The sequence below is a fragment of the Somniosus microcephalus genome, chromosome 4 (assembly GCF_052327205.1).
Source record: "Somniosus microcephalus isolate GS21.2 chromosome 4, FLI_Smic_1.0, whole genome shotgun sequence".
Lineage (NCBI taxonomy): Eukaryota > Metazoa > Chordata > Chondrichthyes > Squaliformes > Somniosidae > Somniosus > Somniosus microcephalus.
The window spans coordinates 334,245,422-334,265,746 of NC_140990.1; the positions used below are offsets into that span (position 1 = coordinate 334,245,422).

Below are 20,325 nucleotides of genomic sequence, written 5' to 3' on the forward strand. Positions count from 1 at the left end.
ATCTGGGTAAGTGGAGAGTATTTCATCACATTCCTGACTTGTGCCTTGTAGGAAAGGCTTTGGAGAATAAGGTGAGCCACTCGTTGCAAAATACCCAGCCTTTGACCTGCTCCAGTATCCTTGGCATTTCTAGTCACTAGTGACTGCACCCCAGGGGTGGTGGTTGGTCTCTGTTGCTTGAGATGGCAGTTGCCTGGCACTTGTGTGGCATGCATGTTACTTGCCACTTATAAAGCCAAGCCTGCATTTTCTTTGCAGCTCTGCCTTCATGCGAGGATGGATGGTGTCGCCTGGCTCGGTGGTAGCCACTGGGGATAAATGTTTAGTCAGAAAACCGGGAATATGCCCAGCTCCGTTTCAAATAGTGCCATGGGATGTTGTACAACCCCGAGGGGGGGCATATAGGGTCTAAGATGACACTTCTATGTCCGCTTAGATTCTGTGCTTGGGCCGTGGAGTGGGCCTTGAACCCATAACTAACTGACTCCGAGGCGAGAATGCTCTCTTGGGTGGACATAAGAATTCACGGCATTATTCGTAGAAGAACGGAGGAGTTCTCCTGGTTTCTTGGCCAACATTTATCCCTCGACCAATACCTAAAAACAGATGGTCTGGTCAGTATTTTATTCCGGTTTGTGGGATCTTGCTGTTTGCTAATTAGCTGCCGCATGTCCTACATTACAACAGAGTATGCTTCAAAAGTACTTCATTTGGCAATAAAGCATTTTTATGGGATGCTATCCAAACGCAAATTCTTTTACCGCTAAGCCACAGCTGATGAAAAGACATGGGTAAAGCTTGCAGTCGCTGACTGAGGTGGGGCAGAGGCAGGCGATGTTCTACAAGTGGACGTAAGCCATCTTTGTGATGGAGCTGATACGAGGTCGAAAGGTCAGCTTGGAGTCAGCTAGGTCACTGAGGCTGCAGATTGGTATGGCCTGAAGCAGTGGCTGCAGAGGGGGAATGGAGCTCTGCAGATAAATCTAGTACATATGGGTGTAAAATGTGAAGTCTATGCAATGAGCATCCATTAATAAAGATGCAAAAGAATTTGGATGTAGTTATCAATCTCTAACTGAAGATAAGGCGGCAGAGTTTTCGCTTTGGGCGCCACTGGCAATCTGGGTGCAAATTGCGCTCAAAACTGCGCTAGTTTTCTTTTTTTTTGCTCATGTTCTGTTCAAACTCATTTGCATATCGCCAACATAAAATCTTCCATGGGGGGGGGGGGGAGAGAGAGAGGAGAGGTGGTCAGGAACTGGTTGGGCCGGAGGGGGTGGTGTCCGGTCCTAACCCGCGAGGGTGAGCTCTGTCCTCTGAAAGCAGTACCGTATCTGGAGCCTGGCAGTCAATGAATGGCTCAAATTACACATTGCAAAGTACTTGATTACTCAGGCAGGCAGGATCTAATTACACATTCCAGACAAACTGCTGGGTGTGTCTTGTCCTCCAAGGGGACCAATCAGATCTTTGTTCATACCACCAACCTTAATTCACCTTGGGGCGGGGCCAGCTTCTAGCACAATGTTTGTTTTTAAACCAGTGCAAAAGATCGCAGAAACTCTTTGCACTGAATGTAACTTGCGCATGAAATTCTGCGATCTTTTGCGTTGGTTCGGCCGATTTCTGGCAAATTGTGCTGGGAATACTAGCGGTACCATTACACCAAGACCCTTTTTTAAATTATAAAAGTGAAGCCAGTGGCAAATATGCAGTTCATCTGCCACCAACTGTGCTTAAAATCTAAGTGTTTTATTGGCAATGGAGGCTAATTTTTTCCCATGAGTCCATGAACTGCTTTTGGCTGGTACAGCACCAGATGCAAATGTAGTGGGGAAGACTGACAACAGAAAGCTGCTCTTCTGAAATCTTTTAAATGCATCTCTCGGCCATTTGAATGCAATGGATTGTTTAATCGTGCATGGCTTTTTGGTAAACATAGAAGATAGGAGTCGGCCCCTCGAGCCTGCTCTGCCATTCAATGAGATCATGGTTGATCATCCAAACTCAGTACCCTGTCCCTGCTTTCTCCCCATATCCCTTGATCCCTTTAGCCTTAAATATATCCAACTCCTTCTTGAATATATTTAATGAACTGGCCTCCACTGCCCTCTGTGGTAGAGAATTCCACAAGTTCACCACTCTCTGGGTGAAGAAATTCCTCCTCATTTCAGCCCTAAATGGCTTACCCCTTATGACCCCTGGTTCTGGACTCCCCGGCCATCAGAAACATCCTTCCTGCAATAGCTGTTAGAATAGTGTAAGCCATTGGTGCATGAGGAAAGGTTCAGAGGAAAGTCATAATCTTCCTAGTGTTTAAATTCTAAATTTGAGACCTACAAAATGAAACTTTCACTGGAGAATAGGCCTTTGAGGGATAGTCGGATCCAAGTTTCCAGAACGCTGCACTTTTATTGGCAGTAGATATTAAGTCTGGAATTAGTGTTTTTCCCCCTCAGATGGTAGATGTGTGAAATAGACCCATTAAACCCACCTAATGTTATGTTAACTTGTTTATAGGAAAAAATGGATAAATACCTGCCTGGGACCTGGATTGAAGGGTATAAGCGTACTGGTGGTCAAGCACTGTTCTGGTTTCTATCTTGCTGAGACTGTAGAAATGTCATCTGCAGAATATAGCTGATCAGGGTTGAATAATGTAACATTAGATTACTATCTTGGAGTTTTGCTTGATTATCCCCTGACCTTCAGGAGGTAAACTTTACGTAGTCCTGGATGAGCTGCAGTTTCCTCCAGTCAAACATTGGGAAGCCTCCAAGTTCTGTAACCTTGCCACTGATTCCATCCACTCCCTGGCTACGATCTGGTTGAGCCAAATTTTTGGCAATCTTGATGCCCTATTTGACTGAACCGATTTTCCAACCCTATACCCTCTCCATCACAAAGACTTCTACTTCTACCTCCTGTAACATCGCCCTTCTCCCCTTGCCTCAGCCCATCTGGAAACCCTCTTTGATGTCAAATTTATGAGGACAATTCCAATCCTCTCCTGGTCGGCCTCATATATTCTCCACCCTCCATAAATTTCAGCTCCTCCAAACCTCTGCTGCCTATATCCTATCCCGCACCAAGTCCGACGTCCATCACCCCTGTGCTCTCTGACCTGCATTATCCCCTGGTTCTCTAACTTTCTCCAGGCCTACAACCTTCCGAGAAATCTGCGTTCCTCCAACTCTTGCCTCTTGTGCATTCCAAAATCCCTTTGCTCCATCATTGGCAGTTGTGCTTTCAGCCATCTTGGTCCTAAGTTCTGGAATTCCCTCCCTACACCTCTCTGTCTCTGCTCTACCATCCCTTCTTCCTTAAAACCCACGTCTTGGACCAAGCTTTTAGTCACCCCTCCTAATAGTTCCTTTGGCTCGGTGTCAATTTTAGTCTGATTATGCTTCTGTGAAGTGCCTTGGATCATTTTAATACTTTAAAGATATTTAAATGCAAGTTGTCATTGTTTAAAGTGAACATAAGATCCCACATCCCTGCCAGGTTGTCTCCTTGTTGTTTGTGAGACCTCGCTGTGTGCAAAAACTGGATGTTACATTTGCCTACAGCACAACAGTGACTACACTTCAAAAGTAATGAATTCCCTATGAAGTACTTCAGGTGTTACAAATGCAAGTTCTTTGTTAATGACTTTGTTTGAGTTGTGAAATGCATATTGTGGCTATACTGTATCAAAACTGCTTGTGTTCTGATATGATTGAACTGCAGGCGCATTGGGATTAGTTGCTTGTGAGTCTTGGGATATCATCTGCAGAGAACATCTATTTTCCTACGTTGGAGCTTTACATGCTCATCATTCACCGTCACAACCCGAGTGTCCTATCTAGGGACAGGTTGAAGCAATAGCAAGTTGAATCTATACTACTGACCGAACACTCTAGGGATTAGTACATGGAAATTCTGTACCCTGTGTCAATTGTGGAAGAGGCTAAATATGTTTGGCATTAAAATGACTTTCGTATTTAATTTAAAAAATCAGAGTAAAGTCAAATTTAAGAGTCCCTCAGTAAAACTATTCAATATAAAATTTCTGTGTATTTGATAATTTTGAACTTGTCTTCTAAAGGTAAAATTTGTATTTGTTTGGACATTCAGAAAAGCTTTGAGGAAATTTAGTAATTTTCAGTGTGCTAGCACAAAGGGCTTGCTTCATATCACTTCTACTTTCAGTGAACTTGACGGTCATCTTGGACCAGATTGAGGTTCATGGTGCTGGGAATTGTTCAGATTTCTATTTCGAATTTCTGTTTTTCTAACTTTCAAACCAGTTTTTGCTCACGCTATGGCAATGACTGTTCTGGCAATGACTATTCTGGCAATGTGATTTTCTTTTACTCACGAGTGCAAGACCACAATATATCCTTTCGGTTTTTTGCATCGTTCTGACTCCTCTGTGATTTTGCCCAAATAATGTTTATTTGTACGAGTTTTTTTTTCCTGTACTGTGGACTTCTGTCGATAAGCTGATTTTGAGTCTGGTAATTTCACTTGGAACCAGCATTGCTAGCATCTGAAAGACAGCTCTACACTTCACCATGGAGCGAAGAAAGCAGAGTTCCAAAAGTAAACTCTGCTCTAACTTAGTTTCTTCCAACTACTCCCTCCCCAACATTGATTTTTTATTTTTTTTTCATTGTGGGCGTGTAAGGCAAGGCCAGCATTTATTGCCCATCTTTAATTGCCCTTGATAAGGTGGTGGTGAGCTTCTGCCTTGAATCGCTGCAGTCTGTGCGGTGAAGGTACTCCCACAGTGCTGTTGGGGAGGGAGCTTCGGAATTTTGACCCAGCGACGATGAAGGGACGGCGATATCTTTCCAAGTTAGGATGGTATGTGATTTGGCGCTGGTGGTCCTATGCGCCTGCTGCCCTTGTCCTTCTAGGTGCTAGAGGTCGTGACTTTGGGAGGTGCTGTGGAATGGAAAGTATTTCTGGTTGAGTGGTCTGTACGATTTCATTTTTATCGTAAGAAATTATCTTGCCTTTTTAAAGTGTTTTAAGCACCGCTTCTCTCTCCCCCGGCTTACCCCATGCAGTTTTATGCACGTTGACACTAAAGCGCAGTGGTGAGTTGCCATTCACATTTGCAGCAAGAATGTTAATTAATTGTATTGTGATTAGCATAAGCATTTCAATTAATTAACTATTCTGAATAACCTAATGTTTCAAATAGTGTATTTTGTCCTATATACCACTGTACTACACCCAATTGCGTTTAATGTATTCTACATTATTATAAAGAAAATGCACAGATGCCCTATTGTATAGTGCTCTGTCAGCATTCAACGCTTGCTTGTTTGCACAGTGGAAGTGTTTATAGTGCCTGTTTGATAAATGACCAGAGCATACATAGCCCCAAACCTGATCTCTAGATTGCTTTGGCTGTGATCCTGAGAGCTTACTAAGTCTTGGAGTACTTTCACAGCTGAATCAAGTGGGGAATTCTGGAGCAGTTCTTTTATACATAGCAGAAGTAGTTACATTTGTAGCCCCACTTAAACTTTCATGTATCATATTTTATGATGCAAGGTGTTGAAAAATTGATATTTTTCTAAAACCAATTTGTCTGATTTTCTTTTTCTCTGACTTGTATAATCAAGTGGCTGTGACTAGCAGGGTAAGCTGGTTCCTTCTGTTTCCTGAACTTTGCATCACTTGATCGGTTCCAAGTTAACTGGAACAAGGAGCATGCCAGCACATTATTATATACCAATGCAATGTTAAGCTACATTTTTTTTTAAGTCCTGAAGGAATGAGAGAAAGTGAGTTTCATTTTATGAAAGGAAATCTAATCTGTGCTGCCCCAATAACTTGAATATTCACTGAACCATCATGTTGTCACCCCTTCCTGTTATTTATTTAAAAAAAAAAAAAAAAAATCTGTTCTGATGGAGCTGGAGCTCTATAGTAAAGACTGATCAAAATCTTTGTTTCCTACACAGCAGAACTTGCAAATCAAGAACGACTTATCCATTTGACAATCTGGTCCAAAATGGCAGCTAACAAGAACAAGAATCAGAGCTCACTGGCCCTGCACAAAGTGATTATGGTGGGCAGTGGAGGTGTAGGCAAGTCGGCGCTAACATTACAGTTCATGTATGACGAGGTAAGAGATTTATTTCATTTACAATGTTTTCAAAAAAAGGCAGTATCTTGTGTTCTGTTGGGAGGAGGAAGAGGGGTTTATATTGCTCCTTGAATTGTTGCACCAGTTGTCGCAGATAGAAATTTCAAGTATTGTGCAGACCCAATCTTATTAATTAAGCCCTTTTATAAAGGGACCATGTCCTTTTTCTTAATTTCAATTTACAAGTTAGGAAACCCACTAAAGGGGAGGCAGGAAAAGGAATTTTCAATATAAAACAGGCACATTTAGTTCCTCAAACTATTGAGGGTTATATCACTTTTTTTAAAAGTTATAAAGGGGACTGGTTGGCACAATGGGTTAGTCTATTGTCCTTTATTAACCTTTTATAACGGGGACTGGTTGGCACAATGGGTCAGTATATTGTCCTTTTAACCTTTGGGCGTGAGTTCAAATTCTGCCTTGTCTCTGGAGTTTGCAGGGCTAAGGCACTGGCATGCATGTGAAATGCTGTTCGAATTCAAAAGAAGTTGGCTTGCTAGTGTCTACAGCGAATGTAATTGGCGGAGCTGAATGAGATGCTTATTTTGCCATGTTTTCTCATGCTGCCCAGGTGACGTATAGCCCAACAGGTGTCGGAGGCTATAGGGATGGCTGATGTAGGAAACTGAAAGAATCACCTGGTGGAGTGAAGAATGTTCACCTGATGGCTAGAGGGACGTTGCGGTCAAGGTCCCTTAATCTGCACCAGACTTTGCTGTACCTGACTCTTGGTCCTGACATTGAGTGTTCTGAATAGAACAGTGTTCATAGTGCTGACTTGAAAAGAATTTAAAAAAAAAAAAAAAAATCAATTGGCTGATTGGGAGGGAACAAGTTGACAATTAAAAATGATTTTCCTGTATACCATCACACACATAATGGGGCAGAAATTCCGATCCCTACGGGTGTGAACGTGCTGGAAACCGGCATTTCCAATCTGTCAAGAAAGCTCTTTGGAGACCCTCCGCCTGCAGAAAACACTTACAATTCTTGCGCCAGGATAAGCGTTGAAAAAAGTTAAAAAAAAAAATTTCCACTGATTTACCATTTAAAAATACTTCAAAGAAAGGTAAGTTTATTTTTTAGCCCCATTTAAAAACTTTATTTTTTTCAAAAATTTAAATTTTTGTTTAAAATAGTTAATTATGTAATTTCAAGTCACTTTTAAAATGTGATTTAATTTTTTAAAAAAAGTTTTACTATGTTTGGGGGTGATCTCCATTCATATATTTGATAGGTCTTCCTGTCAAATGTATGAAGGGAGATTCCCTTCTCTGATTGGCTCCCCATGGCCCACGTGATCCCAGGGAGTCAGCGAACCGCCTGCGCCTCGGATACGTGGGCCCTGCGCACCGGCAGTTTGGAGAGGCCCAGCAACGGAACTGTGCACCTCCCGGGAGCCCTTAAGTAAGGGCGCAGATTTTTCCAGATCACAGCCCTCTGCTCGCGGGAGGCCTGCGAACAGAATATCTGGGCCAATGCTTTAAGTGAAGACTGCTTAGGTTACTTGTCTCTCCCCCCACCCAACCTCGAGACAGTCACATCAGGAGCAATCTGGTTGAAATACTGTTTTTTGTTCTCTTAATTAACCTAGCACTGTTATTTCCTTGAAGTCAACAAATTTGGAACGGAAGTACCTTCCCTTTTTAAGAGCACATTGCATTGTTCTTGAATAACCTTTTCCCCCTGTCCTCTGCGTAGTGGCCTTCGACAAGCCTGTTACGTTTTCTCCCATTGTCTCTGATAGTTTCTGCTGTCTGCACAAGTGCCAAGAAGTCCTCAGCCTCTGTCTTAAATGTTGATTTAAAAAAAATATATATATACTATTTGGAGTTATCACAGCCTGACTGTTCTATTCATCACATTAGAATATAAGAGTCAGGCTGTGATAACACCAGAAAGTGCTGTTCTTGTGGTAACAACCATATTGGAAGCTTGTTTTGAAGATTTCCGTAGCAATATACACCATCACATTAAACATATTCTGGCTAATGGCTTCCAAGAGGGATTTTATAGATCTTCATTTTTTGTGAATTTTCTGTGTACGAAGGGCACTGGTGTTGGCACATGGAACGATTCACCCAGTTATCAGCATTGAGCATTCTCAGGTGAAGTATAGCAGATAAATGCAGCGTAAGGCTGCCTTTACTCTGCTCCAGCTTCAGAAGAGCACCCTCTGCTGTACCGATGTAGCACTTTTCATGGGCTGTTTCCCAAAGGCAGCCATTATATGGCCTAAATAACAGAAAATGCTGGAAAAACTCAGCAGGCCAAGCAACATCCGTGGAGAGAGAAACAGAGTCAATGTTTTGGGTCAAGACGTTGACTAATCTAACGTTGACTCTAATTTCTCTCCACGGATGTTGCCTGGCCTGCTGAGTTATTCCAGCATTTTCTGTGATTTTTATTGAATGTTGGAGCAAGCTCGAAGGGCCGAATGGCCTGCTTCTGTTCTGGACTTCCCCCGCCATCGGGAACATCCTTCCTGCATCTAGTCTGTCTAGTCCTGTTTAAAATTTTATAAGTTTCAATGAGATCCCCTCTCATTCTTCACTCCAGCAAAGATAAGCGCAATCGACCCAATCTTCTTATGTGTCATTCCTGCCATCCCAGCTATCAGTCTGGTGAATCTTCGCTGCACTCTCTCCATGGCAAGAACATCCTTCCTTAGATAAGGCGACCAAAACTGCACACAATACTCGAGGTGTGGTCTCGCCAAGGCCCTGTACAACTGCAGTAAGTCATCCTTGCTCCTGTACTCTAATCCTCTCACTATGAAGGCCAACATACCATTTGCCGCCTTAACCGCCTGCTGCACCTGCATGCTTACCTTCAGCGACTGGTGCACAAGGACACCCAGGTCTCGTTGCATTTCCCCTTCTCCCAATCTATTGCCGTTCAGATAATCTGCCTTCCTGTTTTTGCCACCAAAGTGGATAACCTCGCATTTATCCACATTGGGCAGATGCATGGCAGATGCAGTATAATCACCCTACCTGTCCAAATCGTACTGGAGTTTCTCTGCATCCTCCTCACAGCACACACCCACCCAGCTTTGTGTCATCTGCAAACTTGGAGATATTACATCTAGTTCCCTCATCTAGATCATTAATATATATTGTGAACAGCTGGTGTCCAAGGACCGATCCCTGCAGTACCCCACTAGTCACTGCCTGCCACTTGGGAAAAAGACCCGTTTATTCCAACTCTTTGCTTCCTGTCTGCCAACCAGTACTCTATCCAAGTCAGTACCTTACCCCCAATCCCATGTGCTTTAACTTTACATGCTAATCTCTTATGTGGGACCTTTATTGAAAGCCTTCTGGAAGTCCAAATACACCACATCCACTGGTTCTCCCTTATCTATTTTACCAGTTACATCCTCAAAAAAATTCCAGTAGATTAGTCAAGCACGATTTACCTTTTGTAAATTCATGTTGACTTTGTCTGATCCTGTCACTATATAAGGAGGGAACCATTTACAATGTCAGCTAACACGGGGGCTAGATCGCTAAGAGTTAAAGGCTAGAAAGCTGAAAGTTTAAAAGCAGAGTTGCTAGTGACCTAGGTGAGGTTTATTTCCGGGGCAGATGCAGAGGACTTGGGATTGATGGGGGGGGGGGAATGTGGGTGTTGAGGGATATACGGCAGTCGGTGTCCTTGTCTGTGATTGAAACCAAGGAACTGGCGACGCCACAGGAGATTGCAAGGTCGACCGGGTGGCCGTGAATATGGGTTGGAGAGTTTTATGAAGCAAAGGATTTGGGTCAGGCAGTGAATGGAGAGCAGACAAGGAGAGTTAAGATGGAGATTGAAATCTCTGAGGATGAGAGTCGGTCGGTGTAGAGGCTGAGGCAGTACAGATCAGGGAGAAACTCTGGGTGGGGCTTGGTGTTGGTAGATGATGAGGATTTTAAAGGCAGGTTGGAATCTGGTGAGCTGCTCAAAGGTGGAGAAGGCACCAGAGGAGTCGGGTGAGAAACTAACGTGTGATGAGGGCCACACCATCACCGTGCAAGTGATGGCAAGTAAAGCCTGACAGAGCAGCTTCACGAAGGAGCAAGTTGCTGCCACCCATGAGCTAAGTTTCAGTCAAAGCCAGGATGTTTTTATTTTAATTTGTTTATGGGATGTGGGCGTCGCTGGCAAGGCCAGCATTTATTGCCCATCCCTAATTGCCTCTGAAAAGGTGACGGTGAGCTGCTGCCTTGAACCGCTGCAGTCCATGTGGTGAAGGTACTCCCACAGTGCTGTTGGGGAGGGAGTTCCAGGATTTTGACCCAGCGACGATGAAGGATCGGTGATATACTTCTAAGTCAAGATGGTGTGTGACTTGGAGGTGGTGGTGTTCCCATGCGCCTGCTGCCCTTGTCTTTCTAGGCGGAAGAGGTCGTGAGTTTGGGAGGTGCTGCCGAAGAAGCCTTGGCGTGTTGCTACAGTGCATCTTGTAGATGGTGTACGCTGTAGCCAGGGTACGCTGGTGGTGGAGGGAGTGAATGTTTAAGGTGGTGGATGGGGTGCCAATCAAGCGGGCTGCTTTGTCCTGGATGGTGTTGAGCTTCTTGAGTGTTGTTGGAGCTGCACTCATCCAGGCAAGTGGAGAGTATTCCACCACACTCCTTACTTGTGCCTTGTAGATGGTGGAAAGGCTTTGGGGAGTCAGGAGGTGAGACACTCGCCACAGAATACCTAGCCTCTGACCCGCTCTTGTTAATGCATCAATTACAAGGACCTTGCTTGCGAGTGCATGAACATTCTGGAGGGAAATTTAGTGATAGGCGGGGTGAGCAGGGTTGGCGAGAGTTCCAGATTTCTACTATCCTTTGTGTGAAGGTGCTTCTTGATTTCACTGCTTAACAGCAAGGCTCTAATTTTAAGGTGGTTCCTCACCATAGGAAATGGTTTCTCTGTCTACATATTAAATCATTTTATCACTTTAAACATTTTGATTTAGATCACTACTCCAGGGTAAACGAGCCAAGCAACCTGTCTTGATTTAACCTCCGGTGTCATTCTGGTGAATCTGCGCTGCACCTCCTCCAAGGCCAGAATATCCTTACTGCGGTGCAGTGCCCAGAAGTGGTGGGTCTGACCAAGGCTCGATAGAACTGAAGCATAACTTCTTACCCTTTGTATTCCTGTCCCCTTGAGAGAGAGGTCAACCAACACTCCATTAACCTTGGGTAATACAGATTTTAGTTTGTGCATTGGTAAGAGATTATCTTTGATGTACAGGAAACTTTGTTATATCCAGGACCGAGCTGTTGCCAATCTATCAAAACTGCCGGACATACAAAGTTAATGTTGAAGCATACGGAGGTTTTCATCTCCGTATCTGACAACAAACACTGTTGCTTAGCAACAGCTTGTAAACAGTCGGCCTGTAGCTTAGCAACAGCTTCAGAAAGACTTTCCAGAGCCTGACTGTTGAAAACAGCCACGAGAAGAAAAAAAAACACCTAACAAAACGGCTCCTGATTTCTGCCGTTAGATCGAGGTTTCCGGACATACAACCTCCGGATAAACCAAAGTTTCCTGTATTTTCATTACAAAAAGAATAATACATTTAAGAAATTAGCATTTTTTAAAGTCACCCAAAAAATAATGTCCAATACTCTTCTTGCCAGCCTTCTGACCTCTACCTTCCATAAACTCCAAATTGCCCAGTGCCGCTGCATCCTGTCTCACCGGCTCCTGCTTGCCCCTCATTCCCATGGTCACTGACCTACATTGGCTCCCTGTCCCAAAAGCAAATCAAATTTAAAAACCTCCTCTTCAACTCCCACGGAATCTCTGCAAATCGTCTCCAGCCTTTTATCTCCTTCAGTGTCTTCTGGTCCTCTAAATCTGGCTTCCTGTAAATGACTCCTGTTCCACCTTTTGATGGTAGAACCTCCAGCTACCTCGTCCCCCTACGGCTGTGTAACTCCATGCCGAATCGCCTCTGTCACTCCCCACCTTCCTTCCCACCGTTTAACCTTCTGAAAACACATCATCTTCGGGAATGTCATCTTTTTGGGAACGGTAGCATAGTGGACTCGTAATCCAGAGGCCTGGACTAATCCAGAGACGTGAGTTCAAATCCCACCACGGCAGCTGGGGAATTTTAAATTCTGTTAATTAAATAAATCTGGAATAAAAAGCTAGTATCAGTAACGGTGACCATTAAACTATCGGATTGTCATAACCCATCTGGTTCACTAATGTCCTTTTTAGGGAAGGAAATCTGCCGTCCTTACCCGGTCTGGCCTATATGTGATCCAGACCCACAGCAATGTGGTTGACTTGTAACTGCTCTCTGAAATGGCCTAGCAAGTCACTCGGTTGTAACAAACCGCTACGAAAAACAATAAGAATAAAACCGGATGGACCTCGGCACCGGTTACGGACACGAAAACAGCACACCCAGACCAGTCGACCCTGCAAAGTCCTCCTCACCAACATCTGGGGCCTTGTGCCAAAATTGGGAGAGCTGTCCCACAGACTAGTCAAGCAACAGCCTGACACAGTCATACTCACAGAATCATGCCTTTCAGACAATATCCCAAACTGCTTCATCACCAACCCTGGGTATGTCCTGTCCTACTGCCAGGGCAGACCCACCAGGAATGGCAGCACAGTGGTATTCAGTCTGGAGGGAGTGGCCCTGGGAGTTGTCAACATTGACTTCGGACCCCATGAAGTCTCATGGCTTCAGGACAAGCACGGACAAGGAAACCTCCTGCTGATTACCACCTACCGCCCTCCCTCAGCTGATGAATCAGTACTCCTCCATGTTGAACACCACTTGGAAGAAGCACTGAGAGCACTCTGGGTGGGGGACTGCAATGTCCATCACCAAGAGTGGCTCGGTAACACCACACCTGGCTGAGTCCTGAAGGACATAGCTGTCAGTCTGGGCCTGCGACCGGTGGTGAGAGAACCAACTTTACCTCGTCCTCGCCAATCTACCTGTCGCAGATGCATCTGTCCATGACGGCATTGGTAGCCGTGACCATGGCGCAGTCATTGTGGAGACGAAGTCCTGTCTTCACACTGAAAACACCCTCCATCGTGTTGTGTGGCACTACCGCCTTGCTAAATGGGATAGATTCGAACAGATCTAGCGGCTCAAAACTGGGCATCCATGGGGTGCTGCGGGCCAGCAGCAGCAGACTTATATTCCACTACAATCTGTAACCTTATGGCCCAGTATATCCCTCGCTCTACCATTACCATCAAGCTAGGGGACAAACCCTGGTTCAATAAGGAGTGTAGAAGAGCATGCCAGGAGCAGCACCAGGCATAACTAAAAATGAAGTGCCATCCTGGAGAAGCTGCAACACAGGACTACATGCATGCTAAAAAGTGGAAGCAGCATGCTATAGACAGAGCTAAGTGATCCCACAGTGAACGGATCAGATCAAAGCTCTGCAGTCCTGCCACATCGTCGTGAATGGTGGTGGACCATTAAACAACTAACTGGAGGAGGTGGCTCCATGAATATCCCCATCCTCCATGATGATGGAGCCCAGCACGTGAGTGCAAAAGACAAAGCTGAAGCATTTGCAACCATCTTCAGCCAGAAGTGCCGAGTGGATGGTTCATATCGGCCTCCTCCTGCGGTCTCCACCACCACAGAAGCCAGTCTTCAGCCAATTCGATTCACTCCACGTGATCTCAAAAAACGGCTGAGCGCACTGGATACAGTAAGGACTGTGGACCCCGACAACATCCTGGCTGTCGTGCTGAAGACTTGTGCTCCAGAACTAGCCGTGCCTCTAGCCAAGCTGTTCCAGTACAGCTACAACACTGGCATCTACCCGACAATGTGGAAAACTGCCCAGGTATATCCTGTCCACAAGAAGCAGGACAAATCCAATCCAGCCAATTACTGCCCCATCAGTCTACACTCAATCATCAGCAAAGTGATGGAAGGTGTCGTCGACAGTGCTATCAAGCAGCAATAACCTGCTCACTGATGCCCAGTTTGGGTTCTGCCAGGACCACTCTGCACCAGGCCTCATTACAACCTTAGTCCAAATATGGACAAAAGAGCTGAATTCCAGAGGCGAGGTGAGAGTGACTGCCCTTGTCATCAAGGCAGCATTTGACCGAGTCTGGCATCAAGGAGCCCTAGTAAAACTGAAGTCAATGGGAATTGAGGAGTGGGGGGGGTAAACTCCACTGGCTGGAGTCATAGCTAGCACAAAGGAAGATGGTTGTGGTTGGAGGTCAATCATCACAGCTCCAGGACATTGCTGCAGGGGTTCCTCAGGGCAGTGTCCTAGGCCCAGCCATCTTCAGCTGCTTCATCAATGACCTTCCCTCCAACAGGTGGTCAGAAATGGGGATGTTCGATGATGACTGGAGTGTTCAGTGCCATTCGCAACTCCTCAGATAATGACGCAGTCCATGCCCGCATGCAACAAGGCCTGGACGACATCAGGCTTGGGCTGATAAGTGGCAGGTAACATTTGTGTCACACAAATGCCAAGCAATGACTGTCTCCAACAAGCGAGCTTCTAACCACTTCCGCTTGACATTCAATGACTTTACCATTGCTGAATCCCCTACCAACATCCATGGGGTCACCATTGACCAGAAACTTAACTGGACCAGCCACATAAATATTGTGGCAACAAGAGCGGGTCAGAGGCTGGGTATTCTGCAGCAAGTGACTCCCCAAAGCCTTTCCACCATCTACAAGGCACAAGGCAGGAGTGTGATGGAATACTCTCCACTTGCCTGGATGCATGCAGCTCCAACAACACTCGCAGCTCGACACCATCCAGGACAAAGCAGCCTGCTTGATTTTCACCCCATCCACCACCAGCGTACCGTGGCTGCAGTGTGTACCATCTACAAGATGCATTGCAGCAACTTGCCAAGGCTTCTTCGGCAGCACCGCCCAAACCCGCAACCTTTACCACCTAGAAGGGCAGCAGGCACATGGGAACAACACCACCTCCAAGTTCCCCTCCATGTTACACACCATCCTGACTTGGAAGTATATTGCTGATCCTTCATCGTTGCTGGGTCAAAATCCTGGAACTCCCCAACTCTCCCCCCAACCCCCCCCCCCCCCCCCCCCCCCCCAACAGCACTGTGGGAGTACCTTCACCACACGGACTGCAGCGGATCAAGAAGGCGGCTCACCACCACTTTCTCGAGGGCAATTAGGGATGGGCAATAAATGCTGGCCTTGCCTGCGACGCCCACATCCCGTGAATGAATTTTAAAAAAATGTTCGCTTCAGCTTTCCTTGCCCTCCTGCAAAGGATTGGCACTTGCTTTTCTGTGAAGGGCTTTGCGGCATTTTTTTTTACCTGAAAAGGTGCTATATAAATCCAAGTTGTTAAATAAAGCTTTACTTTTCACTTCAAAAGTAATTTTCAATGCTACTATTAACACTTGTTCATTGTTAGGCAGTGCAACATGCTCTGCAAAAGGAAATACTATACCTTGCTATTAAACTGGATTGAATACTCTCCTCCCCCCATTTATGGTTCAATTAAGGCATCAATTAGTTGAGTTATACAGTCTTGGAAGGTGCCAGGTTTGATTTTCCCAATTAGGCAGTCTCCTCTATGGGAGCAGTAGGGAAGCTATAATGAGCTTGGTGCCTCTGGTGAGACACTGATTCAGAGTTACCACTCCTGGTCACAAGATTTGTGCTGGAAGTACAAGGGTGAGAACAGATTGGGCCTACAGCTGATGCTGACAAGTGAAGAATGGACTGGGGTGAGGTACTGAAGGGTACCGATGAAACCGCTATTCAACAACTGATATACCTATCAATTCATCCAATGAAAAGCGACGAGTTAAGAAAGTAACTATAGGTTTTTATTGGCTAAATAACAGAGCCCACCCTCGTGGGTGATCGGATCCAACAAGGAGGAATACCAGCCAGTCGACCACCTTTATACCTGGGCAGGTAGGTGGAGCCATGGGCGGAGTCAGCAGTGGTCAGCCCAGGTATAACAGCGTGACAAGAGGCGACCTCGTATAGTGATGCAACAGTGTGAACAGTGATAACTATAGTGTACGATAAAAGTGGTTTACCACATTCACCTTGATTTGAGTCCGGCGGGGTGAAGTGCACTACCAGTTCTGGTATGTCAGTCTGTCCGGAGGCCTCGTAAGCCTTTCTGATTGTCGCAGTGGCGGTGTTGCGTTATCCGGTGTTAATGCTGGTGTCTGCGTGGTCGGCGAAGGCTCGTGGGGTTCCGGCATGCCGTCTACCTCGGCTGGAATTGGGGGGGTGGTGGGTGGGGGGGTGTAAAGGTGGTGTCTCCGGAATGCCCGAGGGTGCGAGGTCTCGTGAGGAGACTGTGTCCTCCCGCCCGTCTGGGTATGCCACATAGGCGTACTGGGGGTTGGCGTGCAGGAGGTTCACCCTCTCGACCAGGGGACAACAATCGAGCTCCTTCAGGAAAGGAGGAATGGAGATTATATTAAGTCCGAAGGGGAGAAAACCTTTTGGATTAGAGCTTCATATTTATTTATTTTTGTGCTCTTTTATTTTTTCCTTGCAGTTTGTTGAAGACTACGAGCCTACTAAAGCTGACAGTTATAGGAAAAAAGTTGTTCTGGACGGTGAGGAGGTCCAGATAGACATCTTGGATACTGCTGGACAGGAGGATTATGCAGCCATTCGGGACAATTACTTCCGCAGTGGGGAGGGTTTTCTCTGTGTCTTCTCAATAACTGAGCAGGAATCTTTTACAGCCACTGTCGAATTTAGGTAAGTAGTTGACTGACTTTGTATTTGCTTTTGGCAGCACTTTATATAATGCAATTGTGCATTCCTTCATGCCATGTCGAAGCATTATTTTTGGCCATGGAGTCCCAGTGAATTACATGTGTCATACATTCTGTGCTAACATACTGTACTATAGAGCAGCAAGAGATTACTGTTTCCTTGCTTTCTGGGGGATGAGGCAAGGAAATAGTTGCTTGTCCTCGGAGAATTAAAATTGGAGGAGAGTCAACCTGTGCTGGTCTTTTGCATCTTCTAATCGAAGGGACCAAAGGCCCAAACCTATCCAACCCATTTAAAAAAAATTTGTTCCTGGGATGTGGGCGTCGCTGGCAAGGCCAGCATTTATTGCCCATCCCTAATTGCCCTCGAAGGTGGTGGCGAGCCACCCTCTTGAACCGCTGCAGTCCGTGTGGTGAAGGTACTCCCGCAGTGCTGTTAGGGAGGGCGTTTTGGGATTTTGACCCAGCGACTATGAAGGAACGGTGATATATTTCCAAGTCAGGATGGTGTGTAACTTGGAGGTGATGGCGTTCCCATGCGCCTGCTGCCCTTGTCCTTCTAGGTGGTAGTGGTTGCGGGTTTGGGATTTTCATAGATCAATCCTACGTATCACATTCCTCAATCACTTGTTTCTCCAGGAGCTCATCTCATCGTCTCTTGAACCCATCTATGCTTTGTTTCATTGGGCTTCTCTGGTAATTTATTCCACAACTCTGGTAATTTATTCCACAGCGCTAATACTTTTGGTTGAAAATTATCTGCCCATTGTTCCTTCATAGTCCTGACTTCCCTGGTACTGCAATAATTCCCAATGAATAATGTGGTTTTTTGTCTGACTTGTGGCAATCCATCACCATGTATTTCAGTCTCTCGTGGTGGGGGGGGGGCTCTTTTCTGAGAATTTTACACGTAGATTTTGTTCACCCAATATGAAGTACACTGTTCCCATAGGATCACACCTCACTTGACCCGAGTCCAGAGAGCTTAGTCCAAATGGCATGGGGATATTCAAGTTTGTACAGTGGTGGAGTTTAACCAGCTAAAGCCAAGCAGCTTGCCAATACAGGGCATTTGTAAGCTTCCTATAGGAAGGGGAAAGAGTTACAATGGTTTCCTGATGCAGTGCCTTCAAAGGGAGTTAAAATGGCAATGTGTGTGTCATGCTCCTGTTGTGCAAACTTGGCCCGATGGCGATGATTTGAAATCTGATTCCGGCTGAAAGGATAATAAATGGAGGATGCTTGATGTCTGGTGTCATGCCATCAACTTCATCCTGGCCTGTTTCCTCCACAGATTGCTGTTCATCATAAAGGGTTGCCACCTCAAATTATTACAGCTCTTTTAACATAGACTGCCTGTCCTAATCTCTCTGGTTATGTACTAGTATGATCTGGAAGCGTATATAATTTATAAAGATATTTGAAATTGCCTGAGCACGCTGTGTTATCCAGTGTAGAGACTACCTCCTATCCTGTGAGGCCATTGGAAAACATGTTGCTTGTTATGAGAGTAGTCTTTCAGAGCACAATTTATTTCGAGAATTACCTTTTGTTACCTTCAGATTCAACTATTCGACAAGCTCCTGGCTGGCCTGCCACACTCTGTAAACCTGAGCTCATCCAAAACTGCTGCCCGTATCCTAACTCTCACCAAGTCCTGTTCACCCATCACCCCTGTGATTGCTGATCTACATTGGCTCCTGGTCCGGCATCGCCTTAATTTTAAAATTCTCATCCTTGTGTTGAAACGTCTCCGTGGCCTCGTCCCTCTCCCTGTCTTTAGCTAGAAAGGGATGATGTACTTGAAGGTTCAAAGAGTCTATTTGGTTAGAATTAAGGAACAGTAGAGGAGCTATTACACTGGGTGTATACAATAGGCCACCAAATATTGTCGCGAAGCAAATTTGCAGACAAATTGTAGAAAGATGCAAGAACTTGAGTCGTGCTAATGGGGGACTTCAATTTATCCTAATATAGACTGGGAAAATAACAGTGTGAAGGGCAAAGAGGGGGAGGAATTGATGAAATGTGTACAAGAGCACTTTCTTGGTCAGTATGTTTCTAGCCCAACGAGGAAGGAAGCCGTGCTGGATCTAGTTCTGGGGAGTGAAGTGGAGCATGTTTTGGTGGGAGAGCATCTGGGGAACAGTGATCATATGAGGTTTAGAAGAGTACCTGAAAAGGACAAGGACAAATCAAATGTGAAAATAATCAACTGGAGGCAGGCTAATTTCAGGCAGTTGAAAAGGATCTGGCTCGGGTGGATTTGAATCCATAAATGAGCAATGGGAGGCCTTCAGAGAGATGGGTTAGGGTACAGACTATACACATTCCCATAAGGGGGGGAAAGGAAGAACATCCAAAGCTTAGGGCTCCCTGGTTGACTAAAGATATAGAGATTAAAATGAAACTGATAAAAGGAGGCTTATGATAAATGTCGGGTTCATAATTCAGTAGTGAACCCAGCTGAATACAAAAAGTACAGGGGAGAACTGAAAAAGGAAGTAAGAGTGGCAAAGCGAGAGTATGAGAATAGATTAGTGGTCAACATAAAGGGGAACTTGGAAGTTTTTTATTAACACAAGTAGTAAATGGTTAGTCAAAGGAAGAGTGGGGCTGATTTGGGACGCAGAAGGCGATCTTGTGGAGGTAGAAGGCATGGTACTAAATGAGTACTTGGCATCTGTCCTTCCCTAAAGAAGAGGATGCTGTCAATGTCCCAGTAAAGGAGGAGGTAGTAGAGAAATTGGGTAGGATTAAAATAGAGGAGGCACTTAAAATGTTGGCAGTCCTCAAAATAGAAAAGTCACCAGGTCTGGATAGGATGCATCCTAGGTTGCTGAGGAAAGTAAGAGTGGAAATTGCAGATGCTCTGGCCATAATCTTCCAATCCTCCTTGGATATGAGAGAGTTATCATAGGACTGGAGGTTTGTAAATGTTACAATCCTGTTTTTAAAAAGAAAAAAGGCACGCGGGATAAACCTGACCAATACAGGCCAGTCAGCCTAATGTCGGGGTGGGGAAACTTTTTTTAAAGACATTAATCCAGGACAAAATTAATTGGCACTTGGCAAAATATGGGTTAATAAATGAAAGCCAGCACGGATTTGTTAAAGGCAAATTGTGTTTGACTAACGTGGTTGAGTTCTTTTGAAGTAATGGCGAGAGTGGATGAGGGTAGTGCGGTTGATGTGTTTATGGACCATCAAAAGGCATTTGATAAAGTACCACATCAATAGGCTTGTTAACAAAATTGAACCCCATCAGATTAAAGGGTTGCGTGGATGTGAAATTGGCTGAGTGGCAGAAAGGCGGAGAGGAGTGATGAATGTTTGGTTGTTTTCCCAGACTGGAGGGGAATGTGCAGTGGTGTCCCCCCCCCCCCCCCCCCCCCAGTATTGGGACCACTGTTCTTTTCGAATGACCTGGACTTGGG

General features: G+C 45.3%; 1 protein-coding gene across 2 annotated transcripts in view; it reads left to right on the forward strand.

The window, feature by feature from the left end:
- Nucleotides 1-20,325, forward strand: part of ralba (RAS like proto-oncogene Ba) — a 65,634-nt gene that overhangs the window by 26,203 nt on the left and 19,106 nt on the right. Inside the window, exons 2-3 of one of the 2 annotated variants that reach the window (XM_085986880.1) lie at nt 5,961-6,124; nt 16,663-16,871. In XM_085986880.1, coding sequence (XP_085843006.1) covers nt 6,011-6,124; nt 16,663-16,871 — 323 coding nt within the window. In that variant the 5' untranslated portion in view covers nt 5,961-6,010. The remainder of the gene's footprint in view (nt 1-5,960; nt 6,125-16,662; nt 16,872-20,325) is intronic. The other variant, XM_085986879.1, reaches the window with a different exon arrangement.